This window comes from Salmo trutta, chromosome 17 (genome assembly GCF_901001165.1).
Source record: "Salmo trutta chromosome 17, fSalTru1.1, whole genome shotgun sequence".
NCBI classification, from domain to species: domain Eukaryota; kingdom Metazoa; phylum Chordata; class Actinopteri; order Salmoniformes; family Salmonidae; genus Salmo; species Salmo trutta.
In genome coordinates this window covers 7,229,308-7,251,957 of record NC_042973.1, presented here as the reverse complement: position 1 = coordinate 7,251,957, position 22,650 = coordinate 7,229,308, and the positions used below count along the sequence as shown (strand labels likewise).

At 46.9% G+C, this 22,650-nt stretch overlaps 1 protein-coding gene and 1 long non-coding RNA gene across 6 annotated transcripts in view; both read left to right on the top strand.

Annotated features, from left to right (window-relative positions):
• The window catches only part of LOC115151504 (run domain Beclin-1-interacting and cysteine-rich domain-containing protein), a 50,220-nt gene that overhangs the window by 8,597 nt on the left and 18,973 nt on the right, over positions 1–22,650 (top strand). For 2 of the 3 annotated variants that reach the window (XM_029695492.1, XM_029695494.1), the window contains exons 2-7: positions 11,307–11,460; positions 11,788–11,871; positions 15,390–15,549; positions 15,930–16,036; positions 16,389–16,614; positions 20,856–21,320. In XM_029695492.1, coding sequence (XP_029551352.1) covers positions 11,307–11,460; positions 11,788–11,871; positions 15,390–15,549; positions 15,930–16,036; positions 16,389–16,614; positions 20,856–21,320 — 1,196 coding nt within the window. The remainder of the gene's footprint in view (positions 1–11,306; positions 11,461–11,787; positions 11,872–15,389; positions 15,550–15,929; positions 16,037–16,388; positions 16,615–20,855; positions 21,321–22,650) is intronic. The other variant, XM_029695493.1, reaches the window with a different exon arrangement.
• On the top strand, positions 12,281–13,372 carry LOC115151506 (uncharacterized). 3 transcript variants are annotated; one of them, XR_003867312.1, is made up of 4 exons: positions 12,281–12,379; positions 12,500–12,720; positions 12,767–13,015; positions 13,090–13,372. It is a non-coding gene; the product is annotated as an uncharacterized LOC115151506 (long non-coding RNA). The 3 variants fall into 3 exon arrangements; XR_003867311.1 differs by having other exon boundaries at positions 12,500–12,923; XR_003867310.1 differs by having other exon boundaries at positions 12,500–13,015.

Sequence of the window (22,650 nt, the reverse complement as noted above, 5' to 3'; positions counted from 1 at the left end):
GGGGAGAGTGTGTGGGGGAGAGAGTGTGTGTGGGGGGGTGAGTGTGGGGGGGAGAGTGAGTGTGGGGGGGAGAGTGTGTGAGTGTGGGGGGGAGAGTGAGTGTGGGGGGGAGTGTGTGTGTGTGTGTGTGTGGGGGGGAGAGTGTGTGTGTGTGTGTGGGGGGGGAGAGTGTGTGTGTGTGGGGGGGAGAGTGTGTGTGTGTGTGTGTGTGTGTGTGTGTGTGTGTGTGTGGGGGAGAGTGTGTGTGTGTGTGGGGGAGAGTGTGTGTGTGTGGGGGAGAGTGTGTGTGTGTGTGTGGGGGAGAGTGTGTGTGTGGGGGTGAGTGTGTGTGTGGGGGGGAGTGTGTGTGTGTGTGTGGGGGGGAGAGTGTGTGTGTGGGGGAGAGTGTGTGTGTGTGGGGGGGAGAGTGTGTGTGTGGGGGAGAGTGTGTGTGTGTGAGTGTGTGTGTGTGTGTGTGTGGGGGAGAGTGTGTGTGTGTGTGGGGGAGAGTGTGTGTGTGTGTGGGGGAGAGTGTGTGTGTGGGGGAGAGTGTGTGTGTGTGTGGGGGAGAGTGTGTGTGGGGGAGAGTGTGTGTGGGGGGGTGAGTGTGGGGGGGAGAGTGTGTGTGTGTGTGTGTGGGGGGGGGGAGAGTGTGTGTGTGTGTGGGGGAGAGTGTGTGTGTGTGTGTGTGTGTGGGGAGAGTGTGTGTGTGGGGGAGAGTGTGTGTGTGTGTGTGTGTGTGTGTGTGGGGGGGGGGGAGAGTGTGTGTGTGTGGGGGGGGGAGAGTGTGTGTGTGTGGGGGGGGGAGAGTGTGTGTGTGTGTGTGGGGGGGAGAGTGTGTGTGTGTGGGGGGGAGAGTGTGTGTGTGGGGGGGAGAGTGTGTGTGAGTGTGTGTGTGTGGGGGAGAGTGTGTGTGTGTGTGTGTGTGTGGGGGAGAGTGTGTGTGTGTGTGTGTGGGGGAGAGTGTGTGTGTGTGGGGGAGAGTGTGTGTGTGTGGGGGAGAGTGTGTGTGTGTGTGGGGGAGTGTGTGTGTGTGTGGGGGAGAGTGTGTGTGTGTGTGGGGGAGAGTGTGTGGGGGAGAGTGTGTGTGTGTGGGGGAGAGAGTGTGTGTGTGTGTGTGTGTGTGTGTGTGTGTGGGGGAGAGAGTGTGTGTGTGTGTGGGGGAGTGTGTGTGGGGGGGAGTGTGAGTGTGGGGGGGAAAAATGAGTGTGGGAGAGTGTGAGTGTGGGGGGGTGAGTGTGAGTGTGGAGTGGGAGTGTGGGGGAGAGTGTGTGGGGGAGAGTGTGTGTGTGTGTGGGGGAGAGTTTGTGTGTGTGGGGGAGAGGGAGTGTGTGTGTGGGGGAGAGGGAGTGTGTGTGTGTGTGTGGGGGAGAGAGAGTGTGTGTGTGTGTGGGAGAGAGTGTGTGTGTGTGTGGGGGGGAGAGTGTGAGTGTGGGGGGGAGAGTGTGAGTGTGGGGGAGAGAGTGTGTGTGTGGGGGGGAGAGAGTGTGTGTGTGTGTGTGTGTGTGTGGGGGGGAGAGTGAGTGTGGGGGGGAGAGTGTGAGTGTGGGGGGGTAGAGGGAATGTGGGGGGGTAGAGGGAGTGTGGGGGGGAGAGTGTGAGTGTGGGGGGGAGAGTGTGAGTGTGGGGGGGAGAGTGTGAGTGTGGGAGAGAGTGGGAGAGAGTGTGAGTGTGTGAGTGTGGGAGAGTGTGGGAGAGTGTGGGAGAGTGTGGGAGAGTGAGAGATGTTGGTTCCAGCTACAGTAGCTGCTGACTTCGAGGAAAAAGAAGGAAGTCCTGGAAATGAGCTTGCACATTGTCTGTTGTCTCAAGTTTTAATGTCATGAGTGGAAGGAAGGCCTTTTCTTCTAACCTCCAAACCCAACAACGCAGAAATCAATATAGAACCAAAAATAACAAGGTAGAACTAAAACACACTAGAAATGAGTAGAACACGAGAAAGAAGCTACGTACAGGGTCAGTTCAGTACCATATTAACAATGTACAGGGGTAAGGTGACTATATACAGGGTCAGTACCATATTAACAATGTACAGGGATACTGTAGAGGTAGGTATGTATAGGGGTAAGGTGACTATATACAGGGTCAGTACCATATTAACAATGTACAGGGATACTGTAGAGGTAGGTATGTATAGGGGTAAGGTGACTATATACAGGGTCAGTACCATATTAACAATGTACAGGGATACTGTAGAGGTAGGTATGTATAGGGGTAAGGTGACTAGGCATCAGGATATATGATAAACAGAGTAGCAGCTGCTAAATGATGATTGTATGTGAATGCGTATGTGAAGAGTCAGTATAAATGTGTGTGCATGTTATGTGTGTGTTAACGTGAGTGTGCAATAAAAAAAATACGAAGGTCAACTCAGTCCGTGTAGCCATTCTGTTAGCTATTTAGCAGTCTTATGGCCTGGGGATAGCAGCTGTTCAGGAGCGCCTTGGTGTCAGACTTGATGCACCAGTGCTGCTTGCTGTACGGAAGCAGAAAGAAATAAGGTGCTGCTTGACATAAATACAGGAGTCTTGTATAGGAGTCTACAGTGTTTCTCCTGTTGGAACACTTTTACAATCAAGTCGACGACTGCCGGATTTTAAATGAACAGAATGTGTTGGTTGGGTGACTAAACTACATCACGTGTTATCGTGTGCAATGGGCGAAGAGTGTCTCCAGACTCAACGCATACAGCAGCAAAACAACGTGTAGTGTTGTTACAAGAGTAGGTAACACTGAAAGATTCAGTTTACATTATTGACAAGCTATTAGCAAGTTAGACAGACAAACCATGACATTTTCCCCCTTTCCGAAGTCCCCACATCATGCATTGAGCTAGAAGTTAACTTGCCTTGCATTCGCTATAAAGTAGTGGGTGGTGGTCACGAAGATGACTCAAGAGATTAAGTGTTGCCCCCTTTTGCAGGCAATTTATTTTTGCATGTTCTGCGGACAGAGTGACCATCATTGATTAATTTTCCCTCAGCACTCTTGTAAAACCCAAAATACGACCACACTTCAGATTTGGTCGTCTTACAAGGCTGAAAAATCTCCTGAGAGCTGTCACTGGCTTCCGCCATGTTTTCACACACAACAAAACCCACGTTGCATGCTGCGCCTGCGTCATACTGTTGCTAACTTTGGTTGATGCTGGACAGTATTTACCGTGAGTTTTCCCTAGTCCAATGCTGTTGCCATACTAAGCAGTGATGCAGCCAATTAAGCTTCTCTCAATAGTGCAACTGTAGAACTTTGAGGATTTTAGGACTCATGCCAAACCTTTTCAGCTTCCTGAGGGGTAGAGGCACTTTCGCTCCTTCTTCGACTGTTTGTGAGTGGACCATTTTTAAGTCCTTAGCAATTTGGACACTGAGGAACTAGAAGCTCTTGACCCGCTCGATGTGGATGGGGGCCTGCTCGCCCACCCCCATTCCATTCCTGTAGTCCACGATCAGCTCCTTGGTCTTACTGATATTGAGGGAGAGGTTGTTGTCCCGGCACCACACTGCCAGGTCACTGACCTCCTCCCTGTAGGCTGTCTCATCGTCGCCGGTGATTAGGCCTACCACTGTCGTGTCATCAGGAAACTTGATGGTTTTGGAGTCGTGTGGCCATGCAGTCGTGGGTGAACAGGGAGTACAGGAGGGGAGTAAGCACACACCCCTGTGGGGCCTACGTGTTGAAGGTCAGAGTGGTGGAGGTGATGTGGCCGGGTCAGGAAGTCCAAGATCCAGTTGCATAGGGTGGTGTTCAGTCCCAGGGTCCTAAGCTTGATGACGAGCTTGGAGGGGGCAATGGTGTTGAACACTGAGCTGTTGACAGAGAAAGCAGCGTTCTCACATACACGATGTACAAAAGTATGTGGACAGCCAATCAAATCGAGCACGCAGCCATGTAATCTCCATGGATAAACATTGGCAGTAGAATGGCCTTACTGAAGAGCTCACTGACTTTCAACATGGCACCGTCATAGGATGCCACCTTTCCAACAAGTCAATTCGTGAAATTTCTGCCCTGCTAGAGCTGCCCCGGTCATCTGTAAGTGCTGTTATTGTTAAGTGATAACGTCTAAAAGCAACAGCGGCTCAGCCGTGAAGTGGTAGGCCACACAAGCTCACAGAACGCGTAGAGCGTAAAAATCGCATGTCATCGGTTGCAATACTAACTACTGTGTTCCAAGCTGCCTCTGGATGCAAAGTCGGCACAATAACTGTTAGTCGGGAGCTTCATGAAATGGGTTTCCACGGCCGAGCTTCCGCACACAAGCCTAAGATCACCATGCGCATTGCCAAGCGCCGGGTGAAAGGGTGTAACGCTCGCCACCATTTGACTCTGGAGCAGTGGAAACGTTTTCTCTGCAGTGATGAATCACGCTTCACCATCTGGCAGTCTGACGGACAAATCTGGGTTTGGTGGATGCCAGGAGAATGCCTCCTGCCTGAATGCATAATGCCAACTGTAAAGTTTGGTGGAGGAGGAATAATGGTCTGGGGCAATTTTTCATGGTTTTCATGGCCCCCTGAAGGGAAATCTTAACGCTACAGCATGCAAAGAATCAAAACTTTTCTGTACTTTCAACTAGAGGTCGACCGATTAATCGGAATGGCCGATTTAATTAAGGCCGATTTCAAGTTTCATAACAATCGGAAATCGGTACTTTTGGACACCGATTTGGCCGATTTTTTTTTTATTTTATTTTTTTATTTTATTTTTTTTTTAATTTTAATTTTTACACCTTTTTAACTAGGCAAGTCAGTTGAGAACACATTCTTATTTTCAATGACGGCCTAGGAACGGTGGGATAGCTTCCTTGTTCAGGGGCAGAACGACAGATTTTTACCTTGTCAGCTCGGGGATTCAATCTTGCAACCTTACGGTTAACTAGTCCAACGCTCTAACCACCTGCTTTACATTGCACTCCACGAGGAGCCTGCCTGTTACGCGAATGCAGTAAGAAGCCAAGGTAAGTTGCTAGCTAGCAATAAACTTATCTTATAAAAAACAATCAATCATAATCACTAACTACACATGGTTGATATTACTAGTTTATCTAGCCTGTCCTGCGTTGCATATAATCGATGCAGTGCGCATTCGTGAAAAGGACTGTCGTTGCTCCGTGTACCTAACCATAAACATCAATGTCTTTCTTAACCCCTGTGCGGCCTGACATCTAGCGAAAAATCCTATTACCATTAGCATAACAAAATGTAATCTTTTTTTTCTCAATTTTTTTTTCAAATTATATCGTTTTATAGATACACCTCTCCTGAATCGAACCACGTTGTCCGATTTCAAAAAGGCTTTACAGCAAAAGCAAAACAATAGATTATGTTAGAGGAGTATATCGTGTAAGTAGCCACATAGCCATTTTCCGACCAACCACATGCATCACAAATAACCAAAAAACAGCTAAATGCAGCACTAACCTTTTACAAACTTCATCAGATGACACACCTAGGACATCATGTTACACAATGCATGCATTCTTTTGTTCGATAAAGTTCATATTTATATATAAAACAGCATTTTACATCGGCACGTAACGTTGACTAACTATTTCCCTCAAATGCATCCGGTGAAAGTGCTACAATTTACAAAATTACTATTCGAAACATTTTAAAAATGTAATATTGTCATTCTAAGATTTATAGATGAATATCTCTTGAAAGCACCTGTAATGCCAGATTTAAAAATAACTTTACTGGATGCGATACTCAGAACAATAGGCTAGCAATAGCAATAGGCTAGCCATCTTGGAACAATCGCATATCAAATCTAGTCTTGTATACTATTGTCAATAATCCCTTACCTTTGATTATCTTCATCCTTAGGCACTTCCAGGAATCCCAGGTCCACAACAAATGTATTTTCATTCGAAAAAGTTAATCCTTTATGTTCCATTAGCTTGTTGTTGTTAGCGCGTTCTGAAGGCTGAACCAAAAGTTCCGACGTGCGTGGGGCTACTCTTTCAACAAAATGCATTTTTTTCTTATTTAGGTTCGTTCAAACATGTCAAACGTTGTATAACATAAATCTGTAGGGCCTTTTTCAATGAGAGTTCTAATAAGATTCGAGGGGGACGATTGCATTGTATCAAAACGTTTCGAAAGGGGAGGGTAACCAGGGGCGCCGGCGTCATAATGGTGATGGCCCTCTCCGTGTGACCGCGTTCCACAGCGTGTCATTGTGTCAGTTTTTACAGTAGGAGACTCAAATCACTTTGTAAAGACTGGGGACATCTAGTAGAAGCAATCGGAAGTGCTCAATGAACCATAGCTCACGGTGTGATTAATAGGCAACGTGATGAAGTTGAGTTCGCAATTCAGAATTCCACTTCCTGTTTCGATCTGTCTCGGGGTTTTGACTGCCATATGAGTTCTGTTATACTCACAGACACCATTCAAACAGTTTTAGAAACTTTAGGGTGTTTTCTATCCGCAAGTATTAATTATATGCATATCCTAGCTTCTGAGTTTGAGTAGGAGGCCGTTTAAAATGGGCACGATTTTTTTTTCAAAAATTGCTGTAGCGCCCCCTATCCTAGGGGAACGCCAAGAGGTTAAAATCAATACACAAGTATATATTTTTAAACCTGCATATTTAGTTAATATTGCCTGCTAACATGAATTTCTTTTAACTAGGGAAAATGTGTCACTTCTCTTGCAACAGAGTCAGGGTATATGCAGCAGTTTGGGCCGCCTGGCTCGTTGCGAACTGTGTGAAGACTATTTCTTCCTAACAAAGACGGCGAACTTCGCCAAACGGTGGATAATTTAACAAAAGCGCATTTGCGATAAAAGCACAATCGTTGCACGACTGTACCTAACCATAAACATCAATGCCTTTCTTAAAATCAATACACAGAAGTATATATTTTTAAACCTGCATATTTAGCTAAAAGAAATCCAGGTTAGCAGGCAATATTAACCAGGTCAAATTGTGTTAGTTCTCTTGCGTTCATTGCACGCAGAGTCAGGGTATATGCAACAGTTTGGTCCACCTGGCTCGTTGCGAACTAATTTGCCAGAATTTTACGTAATTATGACATAACATTGAAGGTTGTGCAATGTAACAGGAATATTTAGACTTAGGGATGCCACCCGTTAGATAAAATACGGAACGGTTCCATATTTCACTGAAATAATAAACGTTTTGTTTTCAAGATGATGGATTCGACCATATTAATGACCTAAGGCTCGTATTTCTGTGTGTTTATTATATTATAATTAAGTCTATGATTTGATAGGGCAGTGTGACTGAGCGGTGGTAGGCACCAGCAGGCTCATAAGCATTCATTCAAACAGCACTTTCGTGCGTTTTGCCAGCAGCTCTTCGCAATGCTGTTTATGACTTCAAGCCTATCAACTCCCGAGATTAGGCTGGTGTAACCGATGTGAAATGGCTAGCTAGTTAGCGGGGTGCGCGCTAATAGCATTTCAAATGTCACTCGTTCTGAGACTTGGAGTAGTTTTTTCCCTTGCTCTGCATGGGAAACAACTAATCGGTCAACCTCTACTTTCAACTTTGTGGCAACAGTTTGGGAAAGGCCCTTTCCCAAGCGAGGTCCATACAGAAATAGTTTGTCGATCAGTGTGGAAGAACTTGACTGGCCTGCACACAGTCCTGACCTCCACGCCATCAAACACCTTTGGGATGAACTGGAACGCCACTGCAAGCCAGGCTTAATCACCAACATCAGTGCCCGACCACACGAATGCTCTTGTGGCTGAATGGAAGCAACTCCCTGCGGAAATGTTCCAACTTCTAGTGGAAAGCCTTCCCAGAATAGTGGAGGCTGTTATCAAATCAAATGTATTTATATAGCCCTTCTTACATCAGCTGATATATCAAAGTGCTGTACAGAAACCCAGCCTAAAACCCCAAACAGCAAGCAATGCAGGTGTAGAAGCACAGTGGCTAGGAAAAACTCCATAGAAAGGCGAAAACCTAGAGAGGAACCAGGCTATGAGGGGTGGCCAGTCATCTTCTGGCTGTGCCGGGTGGAGATTATAACAGAACATGGCCAAGATGTTCAAATGTTCATAGATGACCAGCATGGTCAAATAATAGTAATCACAGTGAACAGGTCAGGGTTCCATAGCCGCAGGCAGAACAGTTGAAACTGGAGCAGGAGCACGGCCAGGTGGACTGGGGACAACAAGGAGTCATCATGCCAGGTAGTCCTGAGGCATGGTCCTAGGGCTCAGGTCCTCTGAGAAATAGAGAATTAGATAGAGCATACTTAAATTCACACAGGACACCGGATAAGACAGGAGAACTATAACAGACTGACCCTAGCCCCGCCGACACAAACTACTGCAGCATAAATACTGGAGGCTGAGACAGGAGGGGTCATGGCAGCAAAGGGGGGACCAACTCCATATTAATGCCCATGATTAAAGGAATGAGATGTTCGACTAGCAGGTGTCCACATACTTTTGGTCATGTAGGTATTCCTCTTATCGAGGTGGGTGCTTGCGAACTAATCTGCCCATGCTCTGAGAACACGCCCTGGAATAACGTCTGACCCCCCCCCCCCCCCCCCCCGTCCTTGCGAGTGTTTTCCTGATTTAAAAACATTACTCACGTTGGCCTCGGAGATTGAGATCACCCAGTCCTCTGGGTTGGAAGAGGCAAATTCCTCCCCATCTCGATTTCCCTGACTCTACTGTCCTGTCTGCTCTGTGAATGGAGAATCCATCAACTTGGATAGCCATGGGGGGGTATCTTGTCCGAAAGCCATGAGAATATTACAGTTACGAGAGTTCCGTTGGTAGCAAATCCTCGATCGGAGGTCATCCATTTTATTATCAAGTGACTCCCCCTCTTTTGAAGTTGAATCTGGGTACATTGGCAAATAGAAAGGAGGGAAGAGATGGCCAGTTTTCTCTAAGTATTAATCTCCCCCTCTTATGCCTCTGTAATGCCAGCATTTTCCTCTTCTCTGAATTATATAAACGGCCCAGGGCAATGAGTTGAAGCCGCAATCAGGGTATGCAACTGCCTATCTGATGTTCAAAAGTTCTTGTCGGTTATATGAAATGATGGTGAATTACATTTTCATGAAAATAAAGTCAGGATAAATGGCACAAGAATCACAAAATAGAAAATAGCAAAGTTGGGTAGGAGCTCGCAAAATGGCTGCCGTCCACTACGGCGCCAAAGGGATTTTGGGGTCAGCCTGATTTTTATCTCACTATCAAATTCACTTTTGTTTCTCCCGCTTTCTCCATTCACTCACTCAGAATAACAATATACACTGAGTATACCAAACATGAACACCTTCCTAATACTGAGTTGCATCCCTTTTTGCCCTCAGAACAGCCTCAATTCATCAGGGCAGGGACTCTACAAGGTATCGAAAGCGTTCCACAGGGATGCTGGCCCATGTTGACTCCAATGCTTTTCACAGTTGTGTCAAGTTGGCTGGATGTCTTTTGGTGGTAGACAATTCTTGATACAAACATGAAACTGTTGAGTGTGAAAAACACAGCAGTGTTGCAGTTCTTGACACAAACCGGTGCGCCTGGCACCTACTACCAAATCCCGTTCAAAGGCACTTTAATATTGTCTTGCCCATTCTTCATCCTCTGAAATGGCACATTTACACAATCCATGTCTCTATCATCTCAAGGCTTAAACATCCTTCTTTAACCTGTGTCTCCTCCCTTCATCTACACTGATTTTGAAGTGGATTTAACAAGTGACGCCAATAAAGGATCATCACTTTCACCTGGTCAGTCTATGTCAGGGTGTTTTTAATGTTTTGTTTACTCAGTGTATTTAATACTGTTTTAAGAGTTTACTATTACCTGTGGAGATTGTCGCCCACATCACCTTGGCTATGTAGGCTAGAGCTATCGTCTTGGATGTTTTGCACGGTCACTATGTTGTACCGAAGACATCCAACTACTACTTCCTCAACCATTCAGGTAGGCGAACTCTGAAAAAACCACCACCACTGCATGATGCTGCCACCACCATGCATCACCATAGTGATGGTGCAAGGTTTCCTCCGGACGTGATGCTTGGCATTCAGGCTAAACAGTTGAATCTTGGTTTCATCAAACCAGAAAATAATTTTCTCATGGTCTGAGAGTCTTTAGGTGCCTTTATTTGGGAAAACTCCAAGCGAGCTGTCATGTCTTTTACTGAGGAGTGGCTTCCATCTGGCCACTACCATAAAGGCCTGATTGGTGGAGTGCTACAGAGATGGTTGTCCTTCTGGAAGGTTCTCCCATCTCCACAGAGGAACTCTGGAGCTCTGTCAGAGTGACCATCGGGGTTCTTGGTCACCTCCCAGACCAAGGCCTTTCTCCCCCGATTGTTCAGTTTGGCTAGGCAGCCAGCCCTTTGAAGAGTTTTGGTGATTCCAAACTTCTTCTATTTAAGAATGATGGAGGCCACTGTGTTCTTGGGTACTTTCAATGCTGCAGAAATGTTTTGGTACCCTTCCCCAGATCTATGTGTACACAAAATCCTGTCTCGGAGTTCTACGGACAATTCCTTCGACCTCATAGCTTGGTTTTTGCTCTGACATGCACTGTCAACTGTGGGACCTTTTATAGGTGTGTGCCTTTCCAAATCATGTCCAATCAATTGAATTTACTATAGGTGGACTCCAATCATGTTGTAGAAACATCTCAAGGATGATCAATGGAAACAGGATGCACCAGAGCTCAATTTAGAGTGTCATAGTAAAGGGTCTTAATACTTATGTAAATAAAGTATTTCTGTATTTAAGTTTTAATACATTTGCAAACATGTCTGAACCTGTTTTCGCTTTGTCATTATGGGGTAATGTGTGTCGATTGCTGAGGATTTTGATGTATTTAATCAATTTTAGAATAAGGCTGTGACGTCACAAAATGTGGAAAAAGTCCAGGGCTCTAAATACTTTCTGAATGTACTGTTTGTCTATGGTCTGAGTATACTATAGCTACTTAGCCTAGTACAATACATCTCATTGGGCGCTGTAAATGCAGTCCACAGCCAGTAGTTTGTAGTCACCATGGTTTGTTTGGGGTCATTGCACAGTCAAATCAAATTTTATTTGTCACAGGTGCCAAATACAACAAGTGTAGACCTTACAGTGAAATGCTTACTGACAAGCCCTTAACCAACAATGCAGTTTTAAGAAAAGTAGTTTGTTTGTATTTGATTGTATGGTCGTGGTTTTCTTCTCTGTCAGTCACTTGATGCAAACATTTATCTCTCTGCTCAACTGTCTGCTTTTGAGTGTTTTGGGGGCGGGCACGAGTTCATTCAAACCTGACTTCTCTCTGGGTTTTTTTTTTTGTCCCTCTCCTTTTCTCTCTCTCTCCCTCCAGGAGGGAACACTGGAAGCTGCTGTCCAGTCTGAAGACCACGGTGGAGGGCCTGGTGTCCAGCAGCAACCCCAACGTGTGGTCTCGCTACGGGGGTCTGCAGAGGCTGCACAAGGACATGAACCACATCCTCAGCCACGGCCTCAAGCACGAGCAGGTCAGGCCTCGGGAATAACTACTCTTCTACTCTTGTCATTTTGTGCTTTTTTTTTTTAGAAAAGCTTCGCATACACAAGGCACTATTATTTGGCTGTTTTCCAGACGCTCTATCATATTATTGCCCTGGAGCATCTGCTCAATGGAAGTTCTGCTTTTCTTCCTTGCATTTTCTTTGAGGCAGGGTGCAAAAGAGCTGCTGAGAATGAACACATCATAATTGTACTGCTTTTTCTCCGATTCTATTTAGCAATTTTTTTTTATCCTGTAAGATAAGCCTCATACCAATGCCATTGTACTGTAGTAAAAGGCTGGTTTTGCGTTGCAGGTGTACTACAAGCAGAAAGACTACTGGCCCTTTGTGTGGCGTGTTCGCTACGTCAGCCCTCACCTGGCCTCTCATGTGGAACAGGTATGTCAGCCCTCACCTGGCCTCTCATGTGGACCAGGTATGTCCTCTCCGTCAGCCCTCACCTGGCCTCTCATGTAGAACAGGTATGTCGGCCCTCACCAGGCCTCTCATGTAGAACAGGTATGTCCTCTACGTCAGACCTCACCTGGCCTCTCATGTGGAACAGGTATGTCAGCCCTCACCTGGCCTCTCATGTGGAACAGGTATGTCCTCTCCGTCAGCCCTCACCTGGCCTCTCATGTGGAACAGGTATGTCAGCCCTCACCTGGCCTCTCATGTGGAACAGGTATGTCAGCCCTCACCTGGCCTCTCATGTAGAACAGGTATGTCAGCCCTCACCTGGCCTCTCATGTAGAACAGGTATGTCAGCCCTCACCTGGCCTCTCATGTGGAACAGGTATGTCAGCCCTCACCTGGCCTCTCATGTAGAACAGGTATGTCAGCCCTCACCTGGCCTCTCATGTAGAACAGGTATGTCAGCCCTCACCTGGCCTCTCATGTAGAACAGGTATGTCAGCCCTCAACTGGCCTCTCATGTAGAACAGGTATGTCAGCCCTCACCTGGCCTCCGATGTAGAACAGGGATCTCCTCTACGTCAGCCCTCACCTGACCTCAGATGTAGAACAGGTATGTCCTCTACGTCAGCCCTCACCTGGCCTCTCATGTAGAACAGGTATGTCAGCCCTCACCTGGCCTCTCATGTAGAACAGGTATGTCCGCTCCGTCAGACCTCACCTGGCCTCTCATGTAGAACAGGTATGTCCTCTACGTCAGCCCTCACCTGGCCTCTCATGTAGAACAGGTATGTCCTCTACGTCAGCCCTCACCTGGCCTCTCATGTAGAACAGGTATGTCCTCTACATCAGCCCTCACCAGGCCTCTCATGTAGAACAGGTATGTCAGCCCTCACCAGGCCTCTCATGTAGAACAGGTATGTCAGCCCTCACCAGGCCTCTCATGTAGAACAGGTATGTCAGCCCTCACCTGGCCTCTCATGTAGAACAGGTATGTCCTCTACGTCAGCCCTCACCTGGCCTCTCATGTAGAACAGGTATGTCCTCTACGTCAGCCCTCACCTGGCCTCTCATGTAGAACAGGAATGTCCTCTACGTCAGCCCTCACCTGGCCTCTCATGTAGAACAGGTATGTCAGCCCTCACCAGGCCTCTCATGTAGAACAGGTATGTCGGCCCTCACCAGGCCTCTCATGTAGAACAGGTATGTCAGCCCTCACCTGGCCTCTCATGTAGAACAGGTATGTCCTCTACGTCAGCCCTCACCTGGCCTCTCATGTAGAACAGGTATGTCAGCCCCTACCTGGCCTCTCATGTAGAACAGGTATGTCCTCTACGTCAGTCCTCACCTGGCCTCTCATGTAGAACAGGTATGTCAGCCCTCACCTGGCCTCTCATGTAGAACAGGTATGTCCTCTACATCAGCCCTCACCTGGCCTCTCATGTAGAACAGGTATGTCAGCCCTCACCTGGCCTCTCATGTAGAACAGGTATGTCCTCTACGTCAGCCCTCACCTGGCCTCGTAGGTAGAACAGCTATGTCCTCTACGTCAGCCCTCACCTGGCCTCTCATGTAGAGCAGGTATGTCCTCTACGTCAGCCCTCACCTGGCCTCGTAGGTAGAACAGGTACGTTATCTCCTTCCAATGACAATATACCCCGTGTATATTATGGTGGATCCAGTACAGTTTGTTGTGACCACAGACAACTGCATCCCAAATGGCACCCTATTCCCTACTTAGTGCACTACCTTATCAGCCCTGGTCAAAAGAAGTGCACTCAGTAAGGAGTAGGGTGACGCTATGAGGCCTGGTCAAAAGTAGTGGTGCTAATTTGATGCTAAATCTGAGCTGGTAGGTCCACGGTTGACAATGAGTTTAAAAAGCAGCACTGACAATGACTATACACTTTCACACAGTAACGTTCTTACTAGGGTCATACCTCATCAACAACCTTGTCAACCTCTGCTGCTCTCTTAATGATCTCAGCTACACCTTTTTACATTGGCACAGACGGCACAAACAGATCTCAGACCAGGCTACTGTTACATACCAAACAGATCTCAGACCAGGCTACTGTTACATACCAAACAGATCTCAGACCAGGCTACTGTTACATACCAAACAGATCTCAGACCAGGCTACTGTTACATACCAACCAGATCTCAGACCAGGCTACTGTTACATACCAACCAGATCTCAGACCAGGCTACTGTTACATACCAAACAGATCTCAGACCAGGCTACTGTTACATACCAAACAGATCTCAGACCAGGCTACTGTTACATACCAAACAGATCTCAGACCAGGCTACTGTTACATACCAAACAGATCTCAGACCAGGCTACTGTTACATACCAAACAGCTGGAGAGACCGGGATCAGCCACAGAGAGAGGGGTCACCTGTTATATAATGGTCATGTGATCACAGCTTTGATGTGAGTTTCTCTCTCGTATTTCAAATGTCATGTCTATAAACAGTGTTGTAATGATGTGCAAATAGTTAAAGTACAAAAGGGAATGTAAATATGGGATGTATTTACACTGGTCTTTGTTCTTCACTGGTTGCCCTTTTCTTGTGGCAACAGGTCACACATATTGCTGCTGTGATGGCACACTGTAGTATTTCACCCAATAGATATGGGAGTTTATCAAAATTGGATTTGTCGAATTCTTTGCGAATCTGTGTAATCTGAGGGAAACATGTATCTTTAATATGGTCATACATTGGGCAGGAGGTTAGGAAGTGCAGCTCAGTTTCCACCTCATTGTGTGGGCAGGGTGCACATAGCGTTTCTTCTCTTGAGAGCCAGGTCTGCCTACAGCGGCCTTTCTCAATAGCAAGGCTATGCTCACTGAGTCTCTACATATTCAAAACTTTCCTTAAGTTTGGGTCAGTCACAGTGGTCAGGTATTCTGCCTCTGTGTACTCTCGGTCTAGTTTGCTTAGTTTTTTTGTTAATTATTTCCAAGGTGTCAAGTAATTATCTTTTTGTTTTCTCATGATATGGTTGGGTCTAATTGTGTTGCTGTCCTGGGGCTCTGTTTGTGTTTGTGAACAGAGCCCCAGGACCAGCTTGCTTAGGGGCCTCTTCTCCAGGTTCATCTCTCCGTAGGTGAGGGCTTTGTTATGGAAGGTTAGGGAATCGCTTCCTTTTAGATGTTTGTCAAATTTAACAGGTATTTTCTGGATTTGGATAATTAGCGGATATCGACCTAATTCTGCTCTGCGTTCTCAATTTGGTGTTTGTCCCATTTAATTAATTCTTGGTTGGTGAGTCGGGCCTCAGACCTCACAACCATAAAGGGCAATGGGTTAAATAACTGATTCAAGTGTTTTCTCTGTCTCTATGTATTTCTCCCCTTCATCCTCTCATCTATTCTCCCTCTGTTTTTCCTCCTCCTTACCCTTCTATTCCATCACTTCCCCTCACTCTCCCCCTCTCCGCTCTCTCACTCTCCCTCTACCATCACCTCTCTTCCCTCCCCTCTCTGGCCCTGTAGTTTAGTAAGCTGGAGCCTGTGCTGAGCAGTGGGCTGCAGAGTGTCGGGGAGGGTTACAAAGCCGAGCGCTGGCTGCTGCACAGCCTACAGGTCCACCTGCTCTCAGCCCAGCTCCGACCCCTGCTCAAACACCAGGGACACACGAGCAAGTACTACAACGGTAAGAGTGGGAGCAAAACCAGATTTGGCATTTCAACCCTAACAAAATCTGCCTTGTGGGTGAGTGGGTGAGTGAGTGGGTGAGTGAGTGGGTGAGTGAGTGAGGGTGAGTGAATGAGGGTGAGCCAAACCAATAACATTTGCAAATAGAAATTTGATGAAAGAATGATGTAATCAATCTTCTGGGTGTTGGATGTTGATTGACTGAGTGTATTATTGATTTTTACCCTGCCCCTATCTAATCTTGACTTTGTCCCTTTTCTTTCCTCTCTCTGCCTGCCTGCCTGCCTCTCTCTCTCTCCCCCTGCCTCTCTCTCTCTCTCTCTCTCTCTCTCTCTCTCTCTCTCTCTCTCTCTCTCTCTCTCTCTCTCTCTCTCTCAGTGGAGGCCTTTCTGCTGAGTGAGCCCTATGTGACGGCCATGTTCCAGTGTCTGGAGGCCGTGGAGCAGAACAACCCCCGTCTGCTGGCCCTTGTCAACACAGTTAAGGTGACGCACGCACGCAGGCAGAGAGAGAGTTGAGCAGACACACCAATCATTCTCTCTCCCTGTCTCTCTGTGTGTATGTTGGTGTCTCAGGCTCCTATCCCTGATATGCTCTTCAGTGTCTGATCTCTCTACCTCATTCCTTATGTCTTGTCTTTTCCATTACCTCTCAGCTTTGATATCAGAAATGGTTTCCTTTTTTCTCTCTCCATGTTTTTACTTAAACTTTTATTTATATATATATATATATATATACACATACACATACACATACTTCATTTTCTGTGCCTGTATTCATATCTTACCCTCTTATCTTACAGTACCTCTCTCTCTCCTCTAATCCACCCTCTCTCAGCTGTCCACTCTAATGTGCTCTCCGTACATGGAGGGCCTGTTGAAGAGTCAGAGTCTGGGTGTTCTGCCAGGGGCCGGAGGCGGCTGGAGGTCCGGGGAAGGTCAGGGTCCCCCCAGAGGGGAGCTCAACCACAGGCTCACCACCTCCCAGTGCTCCCTCCCCCACCGTGATGGAGGACTCACGCCCAACAGTAATAACACAGGGGCCATCTCAGAGAGCAACTCAGGTGAGGGAGTGAGGGTAACACAGGGGCCATCTTAGAGAGCAACTCAGGTGAGGGAGTGAGGGTAACACAGGGGCCATCTTAGAGAGCAACTCAGGTGAGGGAGTGAGGATAACACAGGGGCCATCTTGGAGCAACTCAGGGGAGGGAGTGAGGATAACACAGGGGCCATCTTGGAGCAACTCAGGGGAGGGAGTGAGGATAACACAGGGGCCATCTTGGAGAGCAACTCAGGGGAGGGAGTGAGGATAACACAGGGGCCATCTTGGAGAGCAACTCAGGGGAGGGAGTGAGAAAGGGATGGGAAGGAGTGAAGGGACATAGAGAGAGGGATAATGAGGGGGGGAGAGGGATAATGAGGGGGAAGAAAGGGGGGGAGGGGAATAGTGAGAGGGGAATAGTGAGAGGGGAATAGTGAGAGGGGAATAGTGAGAGGGGAATGGGGGGAGGGGGGAATGGGGGGAGGGGAATAGAGAGGGATAATGAGGGTGGAGAGGGGAAGAAAGAGGGTGCGAGGGGGAATGGTGCGAGAGGGGAATGGTGCGAGGGGGAAGAGGGATGGTGAGAGGGATGGTGAGGGGGGCAGAGAGATGGAGAGAGGGATGGTGAGAGAGGAGAGAGGGATGATGAGAGGGGAGGGCGAAGGATGGGGAGAGGGGGACAGTGGGGGAGAGGGGAGAGCAAAGGACGGGGAGAGGGATAGTGAGGAGGACAGTGGGGGAGAGAGAAGGGTGGAGGAGAGGGGGACATTGGAGGAGAGGGGGAGATAAGTGGAGGAACAGTTTAGAGGTTAGACAAGACATGCGCTCTGTGGCGGTAGGTAGCGTGGTGTTTAAGACCGCTGGGCCAGTAACTGAAAGTCCGAGCTGACTAGGTGAAAAATCTGCCGACGTGCCCCTGAGCAAGGCACTTAACTCTAATTGCTCCTGTAAATCGCTGTGGATAAGAGTGTAAAATGTCAATGTTATTGCTTCATCATTCCAACAGGTCAATGTCCACAATAAGTCACTATGGACCACAATAAGTCACTATGGACCACAATAAGTCACTATGGACCACAATAAGTCACTATGGACCACAATAAGTCACTATGGACCACAATAAGTCACTATGGACCACAATAAGTCACTATGGACCACAATAAGTCACTATGGACCACAATAAGTCACTATGGACCACAATAAGTCACTATGGACCACAATAGGTCACTACGGACCACAATAGGTCACTACGGACCACAATAGGTCACTACACAATAGGTCACTACGGACCACAATAGGTCACTACGGACCACAATAGGTCACTACGGACCACAATAGGTCACTACGGACCACAATAGGTCACTACGGACCACAATAGGTCACTACGGACCACGATAAGTCACTATGGACCACGATAAGTCACTATGGACCACGATAAGTCACTATGGACCACGATAGGTCACTATGGACCACGATAAGTCACTATGGACCACGATAAGTCACTATGGACCACGATAGGTCACTATGGACCACGATAGGTCACTATGGACCACGATAGGTCACTATGGACCACGATAGGTCACTATGGACCACGATAGGTCACTATGGACCACGATAGGTCACTATGGACCACGATAGGTCACTATGGACCACGATAGGTCACTATGGACCACGATAGGTCACTATGGACCACGATAGGTCACTATGGACCACGATAAGTCACTATGGACCACGATAAGTCACTATGGACCACGATAAGTCACTATGGACCACGATAAGTCACTATGGACCACGATAGCTCATTAAAGCCTGAATTGTCTTTATTGTACCCTGAACCTTTTTATTTATTTTATTTCACCTTTATTTAACCAGGTAGACCAGTTGAGAACAAGTCCTTTATTTAACCAGGTAGACCAGTTGAGAACAAGTCCTTTATTTAACCAGGTAGACCAGTTGAGAACAAGTCCTTTATTTAACCAGGTAGACCAGTTGAGAACAAGTTCACATTTACAACTGCGACCTGGCCAAGATAAAGCAAAGCAGTGCGACAAAAACGACAGAGTTACACATGGAATAAACAAGCATACAGTCAATAATACAATAGAAAAAATCTATATACATTGTGTGCAAATGAGGTAAGCTAAGGCAATAAATAGGCCGTAGTGGTGAAGTAAACCTACACAGTCATGATCTGGGAATGGATACATGGTTCATTAGTGACATGAAGGATTCAATAAAACGTCTTGTTTTTCCCTTCGATAGAGCGAAACCGTTCAGAATGTTGCAGATATACATTGAATGTATTGAAAAGACTGATTGCTACTCCACGTTAGAGAATCAGGCTATGATCTCTTGAATAAGTCTTGTTTTTTCTCTTTCGTTAGAGACGTAGCCACTACTATAAGTATCTACAGTACATTCGGAAATGATTCAGACCCCCTTGACTTTTTCCACATTTTTGTTACGTTACAGCTTTATTCTAAAATTCATGAAATAAAACAATTTCCTCAGCAATCTACACACAATACCCCATTATGACATCACAATACCCCATTATGACATCACAATACCCCATAGCACATTCATAAAACAAATATAAAAAATACCTTATTTACCGAAGTATTCAGACCCTTTGCTATGACACTCTAAATAGAGCTCAGGTGCATGCTGTTTCCATTGATCATCCTTGAGATGTTTCTACAACATGATTGGAGTCCACCTGTGGTAAATTCAATTGATTGGACATGATTTGGAAAGGCACACACCTGTCTATATAAGGTTCCACAGTTGACAGTGCATGTCAGAGCAAAAACCAAGCCATGAGGTCGAAGGAATTGTCCGTAGTGCTCCGAGACAGGATTGTCGAGGCACAGATCTGGGGAAGGATACCAAAACATTTCTGCAGCATTGAAGGTCCCCAAGAACACAGTGACCTCCATAAATAGAAGAAGTTTGGAACCACCAAAACTCTTCCTAGAGCTGGTCGCCCGGCCAAACTTAGCAATCAGGGGAAAAGGGCCTTGGTCAGGGAGGTGACCAAGTTCCTGACGGTCGTTCTGACAGAGCTCCAGAGTTCCTCTGTGGAGATGGGAGAACCTTCCCGAAGGGCAACCATCTCTGCAGCACTCCACCAATCAGGCCTTAAATCCTCCGGCAATGTCTTCAGCCGCTCCTCATGGCGACCAATCACAGTTCCATGGTGGGAGAGAGCCGACTGTAAGTGGTGGAGCTCGGAGTGTCCCCCCGGACGACGGATAAATCTCTGCTGGGTCCATTCAGGCTGAGGTCTACTGTGACAATAATGCAAGTACCAACTCTTAATGGTAGAGTGGTCAGACAGAAGCCACTCCTTAGTAAAAGGCACATGACAACCCGCTTGGAGTTTGCCAAAAGGCACCTAAAGGACTCTCAGACCATGAGAAACAAGATTCTCTGGTCTGATGAAACCAAGATTGAACTCTTTGGCCTGAACGCCAAGTGTCACGTCTGGAGGAAACCTGGCACCATCCCTACGGTGATCATGGTGGTGGCAGCATCATAATGTTGGGATGTTTTTTCAGCGACTGGGAGAATAGTCAGGATGGAGGGAAAGATGAACGGAGCAAAGTACAGAGAGATCATTGATGAAAACCTGCTCCAGAGTGCTCAGGATCTCAGACTGGGGGCGAAGGTTCACCTTCCAACAGGACAACAACCCTAAGCACACAGCCAAGCCAACGCAGGAGTGGCTTCAAGACAAGTCTCTGAATGTCCTTGAGTGACCCAGCCAAAGCCCGGACTTGAACCCGATCGAGCATCTCTGGAGAAACCTGAAAATAGCTGTGCAGCGACGCTCCCCATCCAACCTGACAGAGCTTGAGAGGATCTGCGGAGAACAATAGAAGAAACTCCCCAAATACAGGCGTGCCAAGCTTGTAGTGTCATACCCAAGAATACTCCAGGATGTAATAGGTAGCATAGGTGCTTCAACAAAGTACTGAGTTAAGGGCCTGAATACTTATGTGATATTTCAGTTTTTATACTTTTATAAATGACCCCAAAAAAAAAAAAAAATATATATACAGTTTTTGCTTTGTCATTTATAGTGTATTGGGTGTAGGTTGAAGGGGGGGAAAAAACAATTTAATCAATTTTAGAAATAAGGCTTTAACCTAACAAACTGGAAAAAGTCAAGGGGTCTGAATACTTTCCGAAGGCACTGAGTTATATAGAGTTATATTTCGAAGTCTGATTTTGCTCATACTGTTCTTGTTTCCCTTCTAGACTCCACTCCATCCGCTACGGCCTCGGGAGCCCCCTGGGGGTGCATGGGGGGGTCCGAGGGAGATGGTGAAAGGGGCATGAGCCCCCCTCCCGGTCCCTCAGTGGTGGTCCCCTCCATCGCCCTAACAGAGCCCGCCTCCCCATGCCCTGCCCACTCCGACGCCCTAGACTCTGGCGAGGGCGACTACGACGACGGCCCCGAGTATCTGGCTATCGGTAACCTGGGGCAACGTGGCAATCGCCGCGACTCCCAAAACTCCACCCCCGGTGGCGAGCCTGGCGGCGGCGAATCGGATGGTGAGACTCAGGTCCAGTCCCCTGGGAGGAGCTCCTTGGCTTCAGTCCCACCTCCCACACCTCGAAGGTCATCCTTCTCAGAGGGTCAGAGGGAGCCGGGTCGGCTGGGCAGCAGAGGACACATCCGCTCAATGTCCGACACAGGGATCAACAGCAAACATAGACATGGTGAGCATGTGTGTGTGTGTGTGTGTGTGTGTGTGTGTGTGCAGCAGGTGAGAGGTGTGAATTGAAATGTCAAAAAAAGTAATTCTGATGTGTTTGCTTTTCAGCAGCTGAATGTGTGAGAGACCAGTGTTTATATAAGAGTATGTCTATGCTGCAGAGAGAGGGTCTGCATGTCTAGGTGGTGTGGATCACATTCTACACATTTCTTCTCTCTCTGATGCTCGGTTACCAGTGCCACTGCTTCTAAAAACTACTTTACTTTACCCTCTTCCTCTATTTTCACACTGCTAACCGCTCTCCTGTCCTCTCAATTCAAATCAACAGGCTTTATTGGCATTGGAACATATGTTTACATTGCGAAAGTAAATCGAATAGACAATAAAGAAATTGGAAATTAACAAGGGGAACCCTCAACAAAAGTTTTGAAAGAATATAATAGACATTTCAAATTGTAAATTATTGGCTTTGTTCAGTGTTGTTACAATGTGCAAGTAGTTGAAGTATGAAAGAGAAAATGAATAAATATATAGGTTGTGTTCCGCTGGTTGCCCTTTTCTCATGGCAACGGGCCACAAATCTTGCTGCTGCACACTGCGGTATTTCACCTAACAGATATGGGAGTTTATCAATGTTTGATTTGTTTTCAAAGTCTTTGGGTCTGTGTGATCTGTGGGAGATATGTGTCTTTATGCTCATACATATGGCAGGAGGTTAGGAAGTGCAGCTCAGTTTCCATCTCATTTTGTGGGCAGTCCTGGTTCTCAAGAGAAGACTGGCTATGGCGGTCTCTCAATAGCAAGGCTCTGTACACAAAGATTTTCTTAATTTTGGGTCAGTCACAGTGGTCAGGTATTCTGCCACTGTGTACTCTCTGTTTAGGGCCAAATGGCATTCTAGTTTGCTCTGTTTTTTTGTTAATTCTTTCCAATGTGTCAAGTAATTATCTTTTTGCTTTCTCATGATTTGGTTGGATCTAAATGTGTTTCTGTCCTGGGGCTCTGTGGGGTCTGTTTGTGTTTGTGAACAGAGGCCCAGAACCAGCTGGTTGAGGAGACACTTCTCTAGGTTCATCTGTCTGTAGGTGAGGGCTTTGTGGTGGAATGTGTGGGCATCGCTTCCTTTTCAGTAGTTGTAGAATTGAGCAGCTTTTTTCTAGATGTTGATAACTAGTGGATACAGTCATAATTCTGCTCTGCATGGATTGTTTTGGGTTTTGCATTGCACCCAATAGATTTTTGCAGAATTCTGCATGCATAGTCTCAATTTGGTATTTGGCCCATTTTGTGTGTTCTTGGTTGGTGAATGGAGCCTAGACCTCACAACCATAGAG